The sequence below is a fragment of the Montipora capricornis genome, chromosome 10 (assembly GCF_036669925.1).
Source record: "Montipora capricornis isolate CH-2021 chromosome 10, ASM3666992v2, whole genome shotgun sequence".
NCBI classification, from domain to species: Eukaryota; Metazoa; Cnidaria; class Anthozoa; order Scleractinia; family Acroporidae; genus Montipora; species Montipora capricornis.
In genome coordinates this window covers 6,037,358-6,058,452 of record NC_090892.1, presented here as the reverse complement: position 1 = coordinate 6,058,452, position 21,095 = coordinate 6,037,358, and the positions used below count along the sequence as shown (strand labels likewise).

The following is a 21,095-nucleotide window of genomic DNA, read 5'->3' as shown; positions in this document are numbered from 1 at the left end:
TAAAATGGTTTTATCGGATTACAAACAAAAAAAAAAAAATTAAAGATCACCCTGTCAGATTATTTACCTTTCCCTTATACGAAACCGTGACAGTGGAGTAAGGGGCTTTCCACTTTCCATCTCTGCCTTGTAGTAATGCCCAGCATCCCAAAGTTTTACCAAACTCTTCTTTGTCAAGTCTGAGAATTCGTTTTCCTGTAGCAAAGCAGTAAATTTCGACATGAAGTTAGAGACAAAATGTTAGAGGCCAACTCTTTCAAAGCACTTTGATGTTTCAGTTTTAACATACAATTTCTTAACTCTTTACAATGTGCATGTTGTTATGGCTGACTCACAGTTATAAGCCTGAACATACTGTCCGTGTCTTTTAATTTCCACGCCTCGTCAATTTTTTGCAATACAAATCGTTCGTTCTCCGTGGCATTATTAGAGAGCGTCTCAAAAAATACATTAAGGTGTAAGTTTGAAGAAGAAATGTTCTGGTGTCTTTTTCCTGGGGCTGTTGAAGCTGGCGAGACAATACTAAGCGTCGAAGCAGCATAAGGCAACTTCATGGAACTTTTGCCTTTGTCTCGTTTTCCCCTTGTTATTCCAGAGCCTAATATGCGAGCCATTGTAATCTGCAGCATAAAAAAACAACTAACATTGTTTTAAACTCGCATGGTTTGTCACAAAATGCAAAAATATATCACCTTTGGGGAAGCCTCATTTTTGAGAGAAAGATACAATTTTAATTTTTCAAGGAAGTTGGTGAATTTCACTCTTGATATTTCAAAAATATTTTCTTTACAAACAATCACGCACCAAGTTAAACTTTTCCAAATTCAGTGAAGTGCAAAGGCTTCCCAAAACTGGCCACGAAAAAATCCTTGAGCCGTTGTGTAAATATTCAATGTTGCCTTGAAACTCGTGCGCTTGCAACTTGAGGTGTGTCAATCAAACGTCAATGATTGACAGCCAAATAAATGTGTTTCTTCCTTCTTGTTACTTTTTTGCTCGTTTTACGTTCTGAACTTCCAAACAGGGTTAAAAGTCAAATTTTTTCGTATAAATGCGTTCAAATTTGGAGACCAAAATAGTGACCAGAGTGGTTCGTTTAATCAATTTTGAGAAGAAAATAATCAAAATCTTACAGAGACGCTAGGAATTGTATGTTGCAGTTTGTTGTACAAAATGGACCTGGTTGTGAAAAAATGAACATCGTTTATTCGAAAGAGATTTTTGACAAGATATACTCAATTCAAGTGTAGCAAATGCAACATAGGCACAAGGGAGAAACTTAAACCAGTGTCAGTTTCTATACATGGCTGCACACAGTCTTTGTAAGGGTTAAACAAGCATGAACAACAAGATTTTTTTGTACACGTGCGACAGAAACAAAAAGAACTGGTAATTAAGTAGATCTGTTAATTGCTGTAAACAGGCATGGAGCTTCTGTCGGGGTTGCACTTTAGTTTTGATGCGGTTGCAATGGATCACACGGCGGCTATATTGAGTTCGGAGGGATTGAAAACATTTGTTTTGCCCTACTGAAACTCATTCCAAAACACTTCAACTCGAGGCACGGGGTACGAGATCTATTGTCTAAGGCCAATATAGCCGCTGCGCGAATAAGGCCCATGGGAATCTTTTTTAACTTTGCTCTCAGTTTTCAGTCTTTTTTCAGTGTTTATTATGTATTTTGTATAAAATATCAAAAAGCTATGCAATGCTCGCAGCAAGAGATTATGAAGGTAAGAGAAGTAATCCCTCATACTGGCCCCATTCCCATCGTAATCCCTCTTAAGTTATTTTTAGGTCTCCTGCGAGATCCGGTATTCCCCCAAGGGTTAACTGGTAGCCAATCACATGTCCCCATTTTTACCAATGTTGACAGCTGAGTGAATTCCCACGCAATGATTCGCGTCGTTCGCGATTTACCATCAAACAAAAATGGCGGAGGATGTTGAGACAAACGCGTATATACATTTTGTAGACGAAAGTGACTTGTTGACTACAGATTTAAGCGATTACAACGACTTATGTTTTGAAACCTGTATCTTGGAAGGAACGAGTTATGTAACCGACAGGATTTTGTACAGAATGGCAAATGGAAGACTATAGTCGATAAGTACGATCTCTCTGACTTCAATAAACGCATTCTCGGTTTCCTTTGCGGGATCAAAATATGATGACTTAATTCTTATATGGCGATAAAGTAGACAGATAGAGCTCTACAACAGTACCAAACATGAAAGGAAAACTTGAATCAAGCGTCCGATAAAAATTTTTGAACCCGTGTTATCGGATTCAAGTAAATTTGCAAAGCACGTATGTTAAATATAGCTGTCTCCTTAAAAAAAGATTTAACACGGTTTCGTATATGGCACAACCTTGATGTGGTATCATTGAAAATTTGACAATTAAGCGATTTCAGTTATTGATGTTTGACGCCTGTATCTTGAAAGGATCGAGTTTTATAAGCGACAGAATTTTGTAAACATTGGCAATTCGCAAACTACAGTCAAGAAGCAATATATCGCTGACTTGGTTAACGCGTTCTTGATTTTCTTCGCGGGATTAAAATATGACGACTTAATTCTTAGATATTCATAAATTAGACAGAAATCAGACATGAAAAGAAAACTTGAACAGACAGTGCGATAAAAATATTAATGTATCAGATGTATGAACAAGTGGTATCGGATGGAAGTTAATTTGCAAAGCACGCATGTTAAATATACCTGCATCTTTCAAAATTATTAAACTCGGTTTCGTACATTGGACAGTGTTGAAATTGGTGTCACTGTAAACAACACAGTTAAGCAATTTGAATGATATATCTTTGCATATTTTATCTTCAAAGTAACGAGTTTTATAGGCGACAGAATTTTGTACACAATGAAATATCAAGTCACCAAGTAAAATATTCCTGACTTGTCAACGCGTTCTGGATTTTCTTAGCGGACTTAAACTATGGTGACTTAATTCTATGATATTCATAAATTAGACAGCTAACGCTTTCAAACAGTACCACACATGACAGGAAAATTTCAATTGACCGCACGATAAAAATTTTTAAAACCGTAAGATCGGATTGAAATCAATTTGCAACGAACGCGTAAAATATAGCTCCCTCTTACAAAATTATTTAACACGGTTTCCTACATAAGACAATCGTAAAATTGGTATCAGAGTGAATTATACAGTCAACCGATTTCCATGATATATGATTGCAAACTGCATCTTGACAGGGTTAGTTTTGTAAGCGACAGAATTTTGTAGACGATAAGAAAGTGCGCACTAAAATGGACAAGTAACGCAATGCAACCAAGGTAAACATATCTGCATCTGTCAAAATTAGTTAACATGGTTTGATACATTGGAAATTCTTCAAATTGGTATCTCTGTAAACTAGACAGTTAAGCAATTCCAAGGCAATTCCAGTGTTTGAAACCTGTATCTTGCAGACAATGAATTTTATCAGGACATGAGACTCAATTTTGAAAACGGAGAGTGGCATCATACAGAATTTGCTGCACTTTCTCTCCTCCACGAAACTTCCACGTAACGCGCGCGGTAACATTATCCGCGGGAAAATTGATATCATCTAAAAATAACCTAAGAGGGATTACGATGGGAATAGGGCCAGTATGAGGGATTACTTCTCTTACCTTTATAATCTCTTGGCTCGCAGTTAGCAAAAGCTAGTCGAGGCGAGAAGTGCTTACAAATATTTCCAGATAAAATGGTTACAAATACATAACTACACATTCACATAAATAATAACTTGGTTTTAGAATACAGTTAGTTCAGTGAAGAACAGCTTAACACTTTTACAGTATAACATAAAAAAGCATGAAAAAAGTAATTTAAATTGAATAAATAAATGACTAACTACATGACATACTAAACTGAGGAGTCAAAATTGCCAATATTATCGAAAAAAAAGGAAGGAGTTGATTGTATGATTAGTTTTGAAACCTTCAAGATGTTATTAAGGCCAGTTGACAAAAAAAGGAAACTTCCATCCTGACCGAACAAGCACCCTCAAAAACCCACAGTTTGGAGGTTTGGATATCCCGCCATTTTTAAACACGAAGGCGCGCTATATAAGGAAGTCTTCCCTTGGAAGATCGAGGCTCATTTGTCAGACACCGTTGACGTGCGCGGGACTATAAAACGTGTGGTGCCTTAGACTCTGTGATAATTTCTTCAATAAAAAAGCCCCTTATGGCAATGTGTCCGTAAAATGCCATAAAATGTTATCTGTCGTTCTTTTTTCAAATTCCCCAAATTCACGCTAGAAATATCTTTTCGGGCTTCCGACTCTGCGTTGCTGTTTGTTGATCACCATCTTGGATAATTAATCAGTCGTGCTTGAATGAATTCGAACAAAAGCAGTGCGTGAAGCGCCCCCTTTTATAGTGCGTCTTCGTGTTTAATAGCCTTCCCCGCGGGTGGTGAGAGGTGTAACTACTCGAGAGACGCCTGCGGGACTTCCAATAGGGATCAGGCCAGGCCACTAGTGGCTGCTTAGTAACCACATCTTGTTCTTCCGGTAATGGCGGGCAAAGCACAAGATCTGTAAGACAGTGTGGGCATTGAACATAGATTATCGCGGAGATCAAGATGTTTGGACAGCAAAACCAACAACAAACATCAGGAAACGTATTTGGAGCAGCACCTCAGTTTGGTCAGAGTACTGGAGGTTTTTCCTTTGGCACGGGGTCGAACCCCGGAGCGGCTGCAAGTTCGACTGGTGGGTTCAGTTTTTCTACAACCACTCAGCAAAAGCCAGGTAAAGTTTAAGAAAACAGAATTATCATTGTATGTCGCTGTAATGTATCACAGCGACACAATTCCCTTTCTTTTGCCCTGAAAGACCACTCAGATTAAATCTTTATTTTTCGAAAAGGAAAGGAACTTTATTTAAGTACATAGTGTCTAGTCGTTCTAGAGCTGGAGCACTAATTGGGGATACTGTATTTACTGAAATTAACAATTAACGTAAATCAAGTCAAAGGTTGGTGTTTGAGGTGAGGGGAAACCGGAGTACCCGGAGAAAACGTCTCGGTGCAGAGTAGAGAACCAACAAACTCAACCCACATATTACGCCAAGTCTGGAAGTCGAACCCGGGCCATAATAATTGGTGGGAGGCGAGAGCTCTAACCACAGCGCCATCCCTGCACCCCCATTTACCTAACCCTAACCCCCATTTAATTTGCAACTGCACACTTCGCTTCAGTTGCTTCCATATGTAACTGTGATGGTGGTTCTCAAAATCGCTTCCTATCTGTACCTCTTTTAGATGGCACTTTTCCATTTGTTTTGTATGATATTTTCACCCATTTACAGCATAATACAATACAATGCGATACATACTTAATTCACCACTACCCATAGTGGCTTTTCAGGGCCAGAGACACAGTCAATGAAATGACAGAACAGAACAACAATAACAACAACAACAACTGTTAAGAATCCCAACTGGCCGGAGGCAAGCTAGTTGGCTATTTACAAGTGGAGCTGAGAAGTTGAACCAGGGTCTACCAGGAACAAATTAAACAAGTGGTTAGAACTTGTCTTGAACCCAGGATCCCCGGATCTCAAGGCCAGCACCGTAACCACCGGGCCGCACTGGTCAGCTACCAGATATAGCTTGACAGAATATGGTGCTCTTGCATGGTCATCAGCCCTGTTCCGGGGTTCCCCAATCATTCCATCCCCTTGCAACTGCCTGCATTTCTCCCGAACTGCCAATTGATCATTCTACATTCTGTACTTTAAACTCCATCACGTTGACTGAAGTAGTTTTAAATTGTTGTCAGCTCCAACAGGGTTTTCACTAGGTGCAAGCGGCTCATTAGCTACAGGCACACCAGGTACCACAGGAGGTTTTTCATTTGGTGCAACTCCTGCCGCTCAAGCCACAGGATTCAAATTTGGTGGCACTACTAGTGGAGGTTTTTCATTTTCTACTCCGACTGCTGTAACAACAGCTCCAACATCTACAGTGCAAACTGGGGGACTCGCATTTGGTTCTGGAACTTCAACTGGTCTTAACTTCGGGACCGCTGTCACCCAACAAGGCTCTAGTGGGTTTAAACTTGGAAGCACTGGTAATGGAATTATAGTTGTAGACAGTAGTTTAGCGAAATTATTACGAACAACTGCTAAATGATTTAACCTTGTGGTATCAGTTTCGTGATCATCAGATAGGTATCAAGGAAATTAAGCATTAACCATCCATTTAAGTGCAGTATAATCTCAAAGTCCTTTCTTTAAAGGGGCTAGATCACACAATTTCAGGCAATTTCAGCACTGATCGAATGGTCTTAGAATTAACTAAAATATCAAAATAACTGTTCAAAACTATATAGAAGAATTCTAACAAAACACAGGGAAGCCAAGAAAGGACATGGATGGACAAAACTGGAGAAGATTGAAATGGATTGAATTTGGGTAAATTTGAAAAACGTCGGCCCACCTTTTTTCAAATTTATATCAGTCTATATCAAAATGTCATTTACAAAGCTGGAAAATCATTCTCAGTTGTTATGTGGCCGTGATTTTGCAAATGAAAGACTCTTGCTCTGCCAATTTGATGTTTAGAGCTCATAATTAACAAAATTAAACAAAATTACCTAAAATAGCGTGACCTAACCCCTTTAACAAAAAGCAAACTTGGACACCATGTAAGATATTTTGCAAATTGGACTTTAATTAATTTAACCCTTTCACTCCTGTAAGGGCCAATGAGACTTATAGATTTTACTCTGTCTAACGCCAGACGATTTTACTCGTCAATGGGGAACCCCACAGGAGTGAAAGGGTTAATTTTACCGAGAAAAGGGATCGGGAAGCAGTTTTTTCATAGGCTTTTGGGATTGGTGTTAAAAGCAATGGAAACAAATGAATTTACAACGTCATACAACAGTCGAAGGAGTGAAGTGATCTGTGCACTTAACTGGACAATTTGTCGGAAATTGTCTCTCGTAGTCGCCTGAAAAATTCAGGTGGCTCCAACGGGATTTGAACCCGTGACCTCTGTGATACCAGTGCATTGCTCTACCAACTGAGCTATAAAGCCACACAGTTGGGAGCTGGTCATTTTGTTGGGCTCATGTTGGGCTCTTAACTGGACAATTTGAGAAATTGTCTCTTAAATTCACCTGAAAATTTCAGGTAGCTCCAAAGGGATGGGATACTCATGCAAATGATCTACAAACTTAGCTATGAAGCCACGCATTGATACAACAGTCCCTATAAACACAACCTAATGGCTGTGAGTAGTGTGAATTTTAACCTGGATTTCCTCAACAGGTGACATTTTAACCTAGAAGGCACCCTTATTTGTAACACAAGGTGTTGCTATTTCGAGCCATTTCTTTTGAGAACAGCGCCAGATTTCACAGTCTCAGGGAGTTCCATTTTTGTTATAGGATATCCTATTTTCCATCTGGTAAAAATTCTCCTGTTTTTGCAATATTTTTTAATCCATTTACCCCTAAAGCTAATAAAATCATCTGGGATTAGGCAGAGTAAAATATAGAAGTCTCGCTCTCAGAAGGAAAAGGGTTATTAAAAAAGATCACAAAATGTTTTCTTTGCAAGACATGTTTCGTTGTACCTCACATCTTCATCCGGTACGTAATGATTTGAAAAAACTGTCTGATCTTACGACAATCTTGAGAAGAATGCTTAATAAAATTACATGTACAAGAAACAAAGTGCCAGGTTGACAAGTCATGGTTTACCTGTTGTTAACACTGGGTTTTCCAAATTGATGTGCATAGCTTCCTTGTGGTTGAGCTGAACTTTTGTGTAGGCAGAAGCAGTCATCGTTGCTGGACTGACATGTGGCAAGATTCTGAACTTTGTAAAATGATTAGAAATGTGAGAGGAGCTGTCGGAAGAGATTATTTTTTCCCTTACTCTTCTTGACACACTGTTTTCCAAGTGACAAGAAAAGTGATATAAGGTTAGATGAACCATACAAGTTTTTGGTGTTTCTTTTTCTCATCACCATAGGAACTTCTGGTTTAAACTTTGGCGGTTCAGCATCCACAACTGCTCCAGGAACAGGAGGCCTTGTGCTGGGTGGTACAGCTGTTACCACTGCATCTTCTCCTTTCACACTTGGCAAACCTACAGCGTCAACAGGCCCAACATCTGGGTTCACTTTAGGTGGGACAGCTGGTCAACCATCTGGGGTTTTAGGCTCAGGGACTGGTGGCTTAACAGGTTCTACCCTGTCGCAAGGCTTTGCATTTGGCGCAAACAAGACAACAGCACCTGCCACCGTCACACCAACCCCAGCATTCTCTTTTGGAGGGAGCACTGCCTCTACAAGATCAGCTTCAACTGGGCTCGCTTTCAGCACTAGCAGTGAGGGATCTGCCCCAAGTTCAGGAATTTCCTTGGGGTCAGGTCAAAAGACGTCTGTCGCTGGAGGGTTAAACCTTGGTGGAACGAGCTTTCCATCGACTGGAACCACTGTTGCTGCCACCTCTGCTGGTACAGGACTGTCTTTTGGTTTGGTAGCACCAGCAATCTCTGCAGCCACTCCCTTTTCAAGTTCATTTTCAGGATTAGCAAAGACCACAGCAGCTCCGGCTACTGGTACATTATCCACGGGGATATTTGGAGGAAAGTTGCCAACTGCCAGCACCACAGCAACTCCAGCTGCTGGTACATTATCCACAGGGATATTTGGAGGAAAGTTGCCAACTGCCAGCACCACTGCTACAACAACAGCCGCTGGGTTTCCTGGATTAGGAGGCAATAAATTTGGCACTACAACAACAACAGCCGCTGGGTTTCCTGGATTAGGCGGCATTAAATTTGGCACTACAACGACAACAGCCACCTCTTTGACTACTGCAGCAACAACAGGTCAGTTTTGCTTGACTGTATTCATTCAATGTAGGTGTTGGACAATTTCACATGACATCACAACAGCCATTGGGGCAAGACTCCTCTGATATGAACATTTCTTCCATCACAGGTTGTAACCATTTCTCTCCTGAACTGGCCCTCATTGATGAGTAAAATAATTGTGATGCATTAGACAGAGTAAAAATGGCAAGTGTCACTGTTAGAATGGGTTAAAGAGACATTGTTTTTGACTGGACGTAGATGTTGTTAACCACTTTTACTCCTGAAATAACTCTCATTGGCGAGTATATTTAGTCATCCGGTAAAGTCAGAGTAAAACCTTTATGTGTCACTCTAAGACAAGATTAAATAAGGTAGACGTTGCAAAGCGTTACAAATGTAGATCACCACTGATGAAAACAGTGTGCAGGAGTGTCCAAACCTTTGGTCTTGAATTATAACTTTGCAAATACTTTTTGTGGTCATAAAGCTTTAAACCACGATGGCATCAAACCATGTCTTATTTGTTGCTGCCATTTAGTACAGTGGGCAGAGGTTTTTGGATTTCCATACATTCAAAGAGTTCTTGATTACAGGATAATCACTGTGAACATCATTAACGCCCATTGAGTTAACCAGTGGACAGCGTTTTACCTTGTGAATAGAACTTCCCACCGTCTGAACAACCACGGGCAAGAACAGCAACAATGTTTAACTTACATGTAGTTTTAGCTTGGCTGGCTGTGAAAAACATTACTTTCATTTTCTTTTAGTTGCTGCAAGACTTGGGACAGTAGCAAGTACAACAAGGTGCGAAATTGTAACCTTTTAGAGTGAGATGATCTCGTGGAGTAATCTCATTATTTTAATCTCTTAAAATTTTACTCATAGTGCATCGAGTTCCTCAGCAACAACTTCGGTTGCAAGCAGTGTACCGCAGTTGACCTACAGGCAACTTGAGGAGCTTATTAACAAGGTAAGTGCTATCGTGTCATGCATTCAAGATAACGTTAATGCAAATGCTTCTGCCTTCAGTGAAAGTGACCCGAGCTAATTCACAGGCGAAGGAAGGGAGAGTAAAACATGAAATTTTGGTTTTTCCAAATGGGATGATAAAGGTTTAATTTAAGGTTGAAGTCACCTGAATCTTTTTAAAATTCTGTTTAATCTTCCACATGCTAATGAGGCTATTCAGCCTAATTAACATAAATTAGCATAAATGTAAAGGAATAAATTTGCACTAGAACATTGATGTTCTTCATTCGGTCAAATGCTACTGTGATAAAAAAGTCAGTTCTTGTTTTCCTTCAGGTTTCGAAAGTACTTGCATTGAATGCTCAACATGCAAAATTCATTGTGGTAATTTCAAGGACTGCATTTCCCCTCCACTTGTTTCATTTAACAGTCTGCTATAACTTGGTGTGGTTCTGACCAATAAGCTTTCAGTGATCTGGATTGAGAAGAAAGTAAACATCAATAAATCACTAGCTTAAAAATGAAGTGTGTCAATGCAGCTGACTTAGATTTTCAGTTTTTGGCTTTCTGGTTGTCAATTCATGTTTTGCGTACTACATGTAATTAAGCCGCATTCACACACTACATTTTAAAGCTAGTGAGTGAATGATGTCACTCTCTCTTCGATCCAGCTCTCTGGGGGCTTATCTGTCAGAACCACTCCAAGTAATGGTGGACTGTTGAAAAAAATTGCCATCAAAATAAATAGTTTTTCTCTTGAAATGATTGCATGAAATCTCGCATTTCCAGTATTTAGCACAAGAACTTTTGAAATGTGAAGAAAAACGAGACGTTATTTTTGATCATGGTGGCACTTTAATGTACATGTGTATTTTGTCATTTCATTTTATTTTTTTCTTATATATACTTGGGTTTCTCAAATTATGCTGTTTTATTAACAATGTATCCATAATTTTCTTATTCAAAAGCCCCCAATTTCATCCGTATTTCTTTACTTTTAATTAAATACATTATTGTTTTGTTTTCAGTGGACTGTGGAGCTAACAGACTTTGAAAAAACCTTCTTGGATCAAGCAGCCCAAGTCAATGCATGGGACAGGCTTTTGATGGAAAATGGAGAAAAGGTTGATGATGTGGAGATATGTCTAAGATAGATTACTTGAAAAAGAATTTCAGGAGAAAATCTTCTCTATTCTTGTATTAATCAAAGGCACCCTTTATTTGATAGTAAAAGTGAAAAATTCCTGTAAGTCCTTGTTTGTAGTATCTTCTTGGATTGATTGTAACTTAGTCCAATTTTCTGCTCATTTGTTTTCAGATCACAGACTTGAATGCTTCTGTAGAAAATGTAAAGGCAGAACAAGAGAGGTACTAGTTGTAAACCATTTCTAGCAAGCAAGGCATGAAACAACAACTTTTCATTAAGGGATTAAGGATTTTCATTAAGGGCATGGGACTCGACTGTCAGAACTTTTTAAGAACTCTCGCAAATAAGCTTTCAAGCAAGAATAATGAACCCTACGCCAGTGTTATTTCCTGGCTACGAATACAGCTCTCATTTGCTATATTAAGAACTGTACACAGATGCGTCAGAGGTTCTAGATATCCTTTCAAATCTCGTGAGGTCTCAGAAGACTTTACTCTTGCTGTAGCTGGTCTACATTTGTACTCATAATTTTAGGCTTAGATTTTTGATTACCTTTTTCTTTAGTGTAAACAGTTTTCTATCGTGAAGATATAATTTAGTTTTTAAAATTTTAACTAATTTCGATATATAGTTTAAAATTGTAAATATTTACTAATTGTTTTGATAGTGGAAATAAAGTTATTATAATAATAATAATAATAATAATAATAATAATAATAACTCATTACAAATGCCATTCATCACACAATTAATAAGAAAATATATTTCCTCACATTGATTTGAAGAATGTGCCCAGAAATAGCAATAGACTGTGGCACATATCCCCATAAATATCAGCAAATTGCTGGGTGAGGAATGCAACAAATACTGACAAGGCTGGACGGTTGTTACATTGTCATATGTGCAATATGTGTGAGTTTCAAACATCTGATAGGTGGTATGTTTATACAACTGAAACTGTGCTCTGAAAAAATGATCACAAAATTTTTATATCTGTTATGGTTCAATTTTTGAATTGGGTCAATTTTATTTCTAAACTAGTTCAGTATTTTTTAAACTGGTTCATTTTTTTTCAAACCAGTTTATTTCTTCCAACAACTGTCTGAAAAGGGATTTCACCTTTTGGAGTGTGGTTGAAAAATAGGGGTGTGGCTTTTTGGGGGGGGAGGGGTGTGAAAAGAATATTGAACAAACTGGCCAAACACAGAAAATCTTTTTTTGTTCTTAGACTTGACCAGGAGTTGGATTTTATAATGGCACAACAGAAAGAACTAGAAGAAATGTTGAAGCCTTTGGAGGAGGCTGCGAATATTAGCAGTGCAGGTAGCAGACAGCTTCTACAGGCTGATAAGGAGAGGGATGTCACGTGAGTGCAATTCAGAGTCTAATTATTCTCAAGGAAGGGAATAACAGGGGAAGCCAAAGAGAGTGGGGAGGAGGTTGAAGTTACCAGTAGAGGAGAATCAATGCATTGAAAGCAGAAGCAACCCATTTTTCAGCTACAGCTGTAGCTAGAATTATGCGAGTAATTAAAAAAAGAGCAATAGTTTGGTTAAATTAATAGACTGAATGCATAAATGGCGATAAAAAAATATTCTTTTGTTTATGTGCTAATTAGCCTCACTAACCTCGTTTACATGGACAAAATACAAAGGAGGTTGCTTGAGAGTGAGGCTAGTGAGTCTTATTAGCACATAAACAAAAGAATACAGTTTTGGCTGCCATTTATGCATTCAGTCAATTATTATTATAAAAGAAACTGAAAGTACAGAAAAGGAGTTTTGAACATAGTCAACAATAATTATTTACCGCTATATCTTTATTTGTTGTTATTCACCTAAATTAAAATGATAATTAATAATGTACAAGTAAATTATTAACAAATAACGTGACAAGTGACTCAAAGGCAAAGGGCCAAATACTGCAAAAGCCAAGAATTACAGTAATCCAGTTTTATGCAATAACGAAAATGAGCTCACAGGTAGGCAAGTTGAAGATTGTTATCTTAGACACCATGATTGCTTGTTAACATTGCTTGCATTAGCTTGGTCAAGACATAACATTTTTGTGATCCAATGCCATTACAACTATTTATTATTCATAGTTATCTGACCTGTCTCCTGATCTCTTTGTTGAGCAGATACAAATTGGCCAATGACATTGATGGTCAACTTAAACAGATGGTCCAAGACTTGAAGTCAATCATAGATCACCTCAACACTGCTAATACACAGCAACAAGACAGTGATGATCCGGTAAATATAATAATAATTATTATTATTACGACCTCAGCCATCTCTTCCATACTGTTTCGGCTTCTGGATTGAGATTCTACAGATTTTACTCTGCCTAACACTGGACAAGAGGTGAATGGATTATATACCAGCAAATGAGAGGGTCGATACTTTGTTAGAATTTTTATGGTAATTTAACAAATCGAAAGTGGTTCAGCGTTGTCTGTACTCTTATCGACAATGATATAATTTATTCATCATCACTGTGGTCAAAATGTTGTGGATTTGCAAGGCACAGCCAAGGGAGTCCACAACAAATTTTGACGACTGTGATGACGAATATCTTTGTCTATAAAAGCACAGACAATGCTGAACCAATTTCGAGTTGTTTTTTACCACAATATTCAACGGCAAAGAGAATTTTTATTTCAGAGCTTGACCAAAATCATGACACAAAGAAAGAGCAAGCATTGTCTATAACTTTCTCGCAACATGATTGGTTTATTTCCCAAAATGGGCGTTCCTGATTGGCTATTACATTGCGTGACAAATTGACGCGAGCATGACGCGTACAGCGTTGTCTAGACTCTTATCGACAACAGCAAATTAACCAATCAGATTTTGAGATTACAAGCAATTGTGGTAAAAAAAAATTTACCCTAGGTATTTTTTTTTACTGCCAGTACTCTTTGATGTTAAATGTAAATGCTCCCACTTCCTTTCCTTATGTTTAATTTTCAACTCTTTTAATGACCTTAAAGTAATAATATATTATTATTATTATTTGTTTTCTGCGCTTTACTCAATCACGGTTGTAGCACCACAGTTCTTTAGAAGCTACACGGAACACCATCAATATTGTTATTTTAAATGAACATGTATATCAATCAGGATGATCACTTTTGCCTTGGACAACCCCAAACCAAGGTGAAATGGAACGAGGGTCAACTTCAAAATGCAACTCGCCATTCTTGGTACTGACTTAAGTATTGCCCTCTCTGAACAGTACCATGTAATAGTCAAGCCTCATATTCAATAGCTTTGGAAATTAGCATTTCCTTTTGCAAGTGATTTGTGGAGTGCATGCATCGGCATTGTTCTCTCGATTAGCATGTGTCTATTCTGCATTGAAAATGAATATAAACTTGTATTTACTGTCACGATCTCACAAAGCAACACTTGTACCTGTCCATGCAAAGGTTTTGGTTTGGTCAATTCTCCTTAGGATCATAAAACCTAATCTTTCAAGAACATATCACCACTTCAAAGGGGCTTTGTATTGCAAATGTAGTTTATGCGACTCTGTAATTTCCCTGGTTGGGCATTCAAGTAGTAACAACGCTTGTCTCCATTTGCCTGTTTGTTCAATGTTGGTACAGAACTCGTACATTTAAACTTGATCTTTATAAATAACAGGTCAAAGTGAACCCCCCCCCCCCCCCCCTTCCCCATTTCCCCACCATAACTATTAGCTACAAAAGCTTCACACAAAGTTTTTTGCCGACAGTGAAAGTATTTTCAAAAGAGCGGAGCACTTGAATATCTGTAGCTTGTGTGCAGGGTCCCTGGGCTGGGGAAAACTAGCCTAAAATAACTGGAGTTCAAAAGTAACTTTGTAATTGTTTGTGGTTTACGAATTATTGTTTTCATTGCTGGGTATAGATATCTTGGCTTGATCTTAAGGTGATTCCTCAGTTTTGCACCGCGCATCCTGTACTGCGCATACGGTGTGTCAATATTTACAAATTGGTCAAATTTGTAACATTGCAAATATGGCGTAAGTCAATCATACAAACTGAAACAGTTCTCAAAACACGTGAGAGAAGTTGTGAATGACCATAATTTTTTGCGAATAAGAGCGCATTCCGAAATTATGGCGAATTTTGTTGTTTCGATCTATGATAATCGAGATAGTCAGGTACGATGGTGGTTTACTTTTAAACGAGCACGGTGACCTATATTTTTTTATTTCATAATCTTTAAAACAAAAATTTTTTAAACAAATTTATCGGAAGGAAAAAAGATAGCTAAAAACGTACCCAAAGCCCCTTACACATGGATGTAAAATTATGATCTTGAAACAACGACTCGAGAAACGTTTTAAGTCGACGTCGTTCTAAGTTGAGTGGTTTTTCCATAAACTATATAAGACAGTGTTCCATATGCTCTACACTTTCTACCTATCAGATGTTTTTTTCAAATGGTACTTTAAAAACCCTCTCGTTTAACTACCGCAAAATGTACCCTGAGCCGATGAAATAACGCGCGTGATTAGTATCAGTACAGGCATCGATGGGGTAAGATTGGCCCATTATATCTCTTAAGCAAGCACGGGAACATGCAGGGAAAGTTTCAAGAAAATCGTTCGATAACTTTTTTTTCTGAGGAATCACCTTAACAGAAAGAAGGACGAGGTACAATAATCATTTTACTAAGGCGGCTGTGTTTGTCTTTAGATCAGACAAATTGCCAAGATATTAAACGCGCATATGAACTCTTTGCAGTGGATTGATCAAAATTCTGGTAAGTTGGTGTCAAGAATTTCGTCAAGTAAAAGAGGTCCTTGAAAATTAATGCAATTCTATAAATTCTAGGCTGGAAAAGTGATTTTTTTTGGTCTGCATAATGAGTTTTCGATTGCAGGCAATTTAAAATTTTGTCTGCTGCAAATGGCAAACGATCTCTCAAGACTTATTCTCGGAGACTTTACCATTAGATTGAAGCAGTTGCAAAAATTTTGAGATATCTTGATTGCAAAATGCGTTTACTGTCTTCATTGGATGGCCAAGAAAGAATTTAGTGCCAAAAACCAATGTCCCCCTCCTACCTTTCCCGATTCAATGTTGTTCATCTATGTAAGTGTTGTGATTTGGCTTGGCTATCAAAAATGCAAGGACCTTGTGTGGGGAGAGTGGGGGTGAACAGTTTTCTCTTGTCATGGTAACGTGTCTCAACTGTTCTTGCAACTAGTTGTTGCTGTAATTAAACGATGAATTTTGGTTATCAATTCCTAGTGCTCCTAAACCTTCCAATTTCTAGAGAGAATGGTCTACCAGACAGCTACACAGGAAACTCGGTTCGCGTTAATGTAATTCCGTGATTTGTAGAAACTACAGGTTGACGTAAGGGACTCGTATTGCGTTTCAGGAATCCTCCAACGGAAAGTTGACGAAATTTCTCGACTGAGTGAAACGAGGAGGAAAGAACAAGAGCGAAACTTCCGATTGGTAAGTTGTCGTCATAATCATTTTCATTATCGACATCGTTTTCATTGTCATCATCAATGATCATGCTTTTGTTTACCCTCGTCCTTTTTTGTATCTTGAGATAATTTGTCTCCGAGTAGTCAAGGCTAATTTTTACTAGCGACGCAAGCATAACCATATTTGAAGACATTCAGGAGGATGCATAAACTTGTTACAAATTAGTATCTTCTAAACTCGCGAGTTTTGTTTGTTCTTTTGCTTTTGTGGCTTGTAAAAACCATCACACCCCGAGGTAGACCATACACGACTCAGTGCGAATAGTTACTAGACTCTTTTGGGTGCCACAAAGTTAAATGATGGGCTTGCTCAGAGACGACGGCTTTGTAGATGTCAGTCCAAAATGCAAATTCGCATTCGATGAATTTGAAATTTATTTTCTATGAGCAAAAAAATCTTTATGCGCAAATTGTTCCTTTGAACTTATAACTTAAAATATTCTATTTAAGAGTGCTTATCAACATCGATAAGTAATATAGTAGTGTATCATCGCGGCATGATGTTTATGACAACATTTCACTGTTGATATGGGGCGCTTTCCCTCGGCAGCAAATCCAGCGAAAGCGTCACTTGAAAGTGAACATTTTCGCAAAACGTTTCCCTTTTTCGTTTATTCCATCCTGTTTGCGTTGTAAAATGTTGGAAAAGTAACCAACGGCTGGATGGTAGAAACGCCTAAAATAAATTAAGAGGACGAAGGATTGACCGATTGTATGCTCACGTTTCAATTACCCTGCAAACAAGTTATCCTTTGGGCTGATTCGGAGATGCGACTGATTTGGGCGCGATCAAAGGCGTAGGAATTTGCGGAAGAAAGGGAAAACTGTTTTCGAAATCGTTTGCTTGTCGAAAGCCCTTTTTTAGCTCCTTTACGCAGGCAAAGCTTCGTTTCATGTTTCGTTTACTTTTGTTAACGTTGATTTTTTTATCTTTACAGGCTTTTGACTGAGAAATGTGGCTTAATCATAAAGAACGAGATATCGTGAAGGATGTACAGTATAGTATGGCTTGTAAAAGTTCCCAGAGCATGGTCTTTTGGCAGAATTAAACGTGAACATATAGTTGACAAATGTTTTAGTGAGTTTATTTGATGTCACGGTGGAAACCAAGCCCCGTAGCGGTGTTCGCGCTGGTTACAAGCTATACAGATATCTAAACTGGGGACATGTATCGACTTTCAAAGCGAAAGATAATCGCAGATTACCAGCTCACAATTGACCAGGGACCGGTTCCATGTCTGTATCCATAGTAACAACCGCGGCTGCAGCCTGGGACTAAATACAAGGCTTTGTTGAACCAAGTTGTTGATGATGTGTTGTCAACATCGTTCAACAAAATAGAAAGGATATTGAAGCAAATGTCGAAGCCATCTGCCCAGGCCAGTTCCCTTGTGGATCTGTGTCAGTGATCTGTGGAACACGAAAATTTGGTTTTGTCAAATAACTTGATGAAGTTGAATTAACCACCATGAAAAAGATTTGCAACCTGACGTTTTGAGCGTTCCCTTTCACTCCCGACAAAAGGTGAACGCTCAAAACGATAGCTTGCGAATCTTTCTAACGGTGATTAATTCAAGTGAAGCTATGATCTTCGCAGTTGTGAACGCAATTTTTTGCAATTGTGTAGAGAAGCCTGAAAAATTCAGGACTTCAACGGGGTTTGAACCCGTGACCTCACGATACCGGTGCGACGCACCAAGCTCAAGCAGCCCAAGCTCGGTATACGATTTATAGACTTTGTATGTGAAAATTAACTTTGAGCTAATAAATGCAAAAATAAGCTGTAAATGTAGAAATAAACTTCACTTACCTCTACGTACAGTTAGTTGTCCTCGTCTTTTCTGTGCAGTCGGAAAGCAAACTGTGTCCGTTTTAGCCGGGTTTGTGGCTTTCGAATTTTTACGATGTCGTTAGTTGTCATTTCCCGTCATAATGACAACTAACGACATCGTAAAAATTCGAAAGCTGCGTTTTTCTCTCTTCTTCAAACATTCCGTCAGCGCATGTGTAAATGTTCTGGCTCTCCGATACCTAGCCTACCAAAAAAATTAACATGCTGGTTTTTACCAGCAATTGACATTTCAAGTTAAGCTATGATCTTCGCAGTTATGAATGCAATTTTTACAATTGCGTAGAGAAGCATGAAAAATTCAGGGCTTCAACGGGGTTTGAACCCGTGACCTCGCGATTCCGGTGCGACGCTCCAACCAACCGAGCCATGAAGCCACTGACGTTGGGAGCTGGTCATTTGTGGGTTCTAATTGTCCCGTGAGGAATGAATCAATGATTTTTCAGGCTTCTCTACGCAGGCTTCTCTACGCAGGCTTCTCTTAGCAATTGTAAAAATTGCGTTCACAACTGCGAAGATCGTAGCTTCACTTGATTTCATATCCGCAGTTCAGATATGATTCATTTCATATACCATTTCATCATTAATTGACATTTCAGTTGATTGTACCGGCATAAACGTTACGTAAGGACCGTGCGTGTTTGGTCCTCTCGAGACAGAGGTGAGAGTTTCATACAGACTGGGACGCCTAAAATGCTCTGTTGTGAAAATGGCGGTTCACGAGTGAAGTTGACCCTCTGGACTTTCTGTGGACGAGTTCCAGGACCTACCGATACAACGCGGGCAAGTTTTGAAAGCAAACTGCGTTATTTTGCTGGTAGGGCTGGGTTGCCCGACACGTATAAAAAAAAAACTATGAAATGAGAATCGGCAGTTTCCCTTGTCGTGGAATGACAGAATTACCCAAAATTCTTTTTGGGCATCAGCGAGGCAACTTAAAAAGCTCGAGACTAGCCCTCATCGAAGAGCTGAAACGCGGCCAGCGTAAAACATTTGTGGCCAGATAGTCAGGAGCAGGCCTGGTGTGTGCTGTTAACGCAGATTTTGTATTTCGAAACAAGTTTTTATCATAGAAAATTCGACACAAAGTTGTGCTTTCATTTCGCTGTAATCCTCGTGTCAAAGAAACGGTGTAATGTAAATAAGAAAATAACCAGATTTATATTTGCAGATTTCCTTTCCTCTTACTACTAAAGTCAAACTCTACATCTCTATGCAATAAGCGCATTCAAAATTTCCTAATATTACTTTATAAAAGTATGTTTAGGAAAAAAAGGGTTTTCCTGCTTATACGAAAAATACGTTTTCTCTTTTGTCCTCTTCTTATGCATGATCTTCGCGGAAATTACATTCTGTTCCTCAATAAACCTAGAACAACCATTTATGGTCTTAGTTCTTTCTTCTTACGGCATTCTCGTTACAATAACTTTCGACGCCTTTTCAGGTTATTCCGGTTATTGTACTGTGTCCACCGGATAAAATCAACCCATTTCTACTACCCCCTGAAACCGACCAAACATGCGCCCAGAAGATTCTACGCACAGAGACACAGCTAAGCAGGGGGAAAAAACGAAGCAAAAAATTCATGCAAGGGAAAATGGCAAGAAAAAAAATTCATGCAGAAGGAAGGTCCAATTGCGACTTGGGGCCTTACTCCAGGCCCTGCTATAGTATTATTAATAAATAAAGAGATCTAATTGTGTACTGAAGTATTTTCCTCACACTGCATGAAATGACAATTATAAGGTGACAGAAATGTCATTCGGAAATCAACAGCCGTCCACTCCAAGGGGCTTCCTCCTATCTCACTGTGTGTACATTTTCGAAAAGATTTTGCATTAAAAAGTGGCCTGTATCCTTTGATCTGTTGCGAGTGTAGAATAATTTATAAAGCACAAAAACATAGATAATGAATCAAGATTTCACTATTCAAAAAAAGCAATATTTGTCTGAAAAAAAAAATCGTGCACAGGGTTTCCCCTGAAAAAAAAAAAATCCTGCACAAGCAGTTGGCGAAAAAAAAAATTATTGTAAGCTGAAAATTTCCCCCCCCCCCCCCCCCCCCTATCACTTTTCTGATGGTCCGTCTCTAAGGTCGATGCAACTGTAAATTTTACTAATACAACATTTAAGCGGCCTAGAGATGACATTACTTTGTAAACCCAAGTAGGATAGGACTACGTCAATTATCTTTTTAGGTACCGCTGTTGGGCGTTCAGCATTTTGCTGTTGTCTTGTTAAAACATCATTAATGTTATAGTTTACGATACCCACTGGATAACTATTCTGTAACAACTACTTCCGGAGATCATTAAGGCGGGGGTACTCCTGAAAGCCGTTTTCACGCCGCTTAAAATCGGTTTGATGGAAATATCTCGTTCTTGTTTCAAGCAATACAAAAACCGTATGCTCATAACACAAATCAATGTTTTGGGGTGTTTTGTAAATTTTTTGGTGGTTTTTAGGTATATTTGGGAGGAGATAGTTTTTCTCAAAAGAGTAGTAAAATTTGGAGAAATAAGAAATAGTTCAGATTTGACGTAGTTTAAAATTAGAATTTGAAGTTAAAAATTGGTATATGGACACCCAAACAGTCCCCTGGTGTGCTCTTGGGTTGGGGACAGCTGTCTGTTGGTGTTCCAAAATTGTAATTGCTACGTTTAGTGATTGGTTTTAAAAATCTCGCGCCAGTTTGTCAACCAATGAGAAGGAGAATCAAAAGCAATCGCCACTTACACGCGCGTTTTTTCCCGCGCTTTGGGCATCTT

The 21,095-nt window shown here is 38.7% G+C and overlaps 2 protein-coding genes across 2 annotated transcripts in view; one reads left to right on the top strand and one right to left on the bottom strand.

The window, feature by feature from the left end:
- Window positions 1-904, bottom strand: part of LOC138021982 (homeobox protein SIX1-like) — an 8,677-nt gene extending 7,773 nt beyond the window's left edge. Inside the window, exons 1-3 of the mRNA XM_068869006.1 lie at window positions 805-904; window positions 336-620; window positions 68-195 (exon numbers count right to left, since the gene is read on the bottom strand). Coding sequence (XP_068725107.1) covers window positions 68-195; window positions 336-614 — 407 coding nt within the window. The 5' untranslated portion in view covers window positions 615-620; window positions 805-904. The remainder of the gene's footprint in view (window positions 1-67; window positions 196-335; window positions 621-804) is intronic.
- A 3,616-nt stretch (window positions 905-4,520) lies between these two features.
- LOC138019431 (nuclear pore glycoprotein p62-like) lies at window positions 4,521-18,299 on the top strand. Its single transcript, XM_068866223.1, has 12 exons — window positions 4,521-4,780; window positions 5,812-6,102; window positions 8,015-8,878; window positions 9,634-9,670; window positions 9,752-9,836; window positions 10,864-10,959; window positions 11,154-11,203; window positions 12,211-12,348; window positions 13,123-13,237; window positions 15,673-15,739; window positions 16,364-16,443; window positions 17,417-18,299. Exons 1-12 carry the CDS (start codon window positions 4,612-4,614, stop codon window positions 17,426-17,428), a joined length of 2,004 nt encoding a protein of 667 aa, XP_068722324.1. The 5' UTR covers window positions 4,521-4,611; the 3' UTR covers window positions 17,429-18,299.
- Window positions 18,300-21,095: the final 2,796 nt, after the last annotated feature.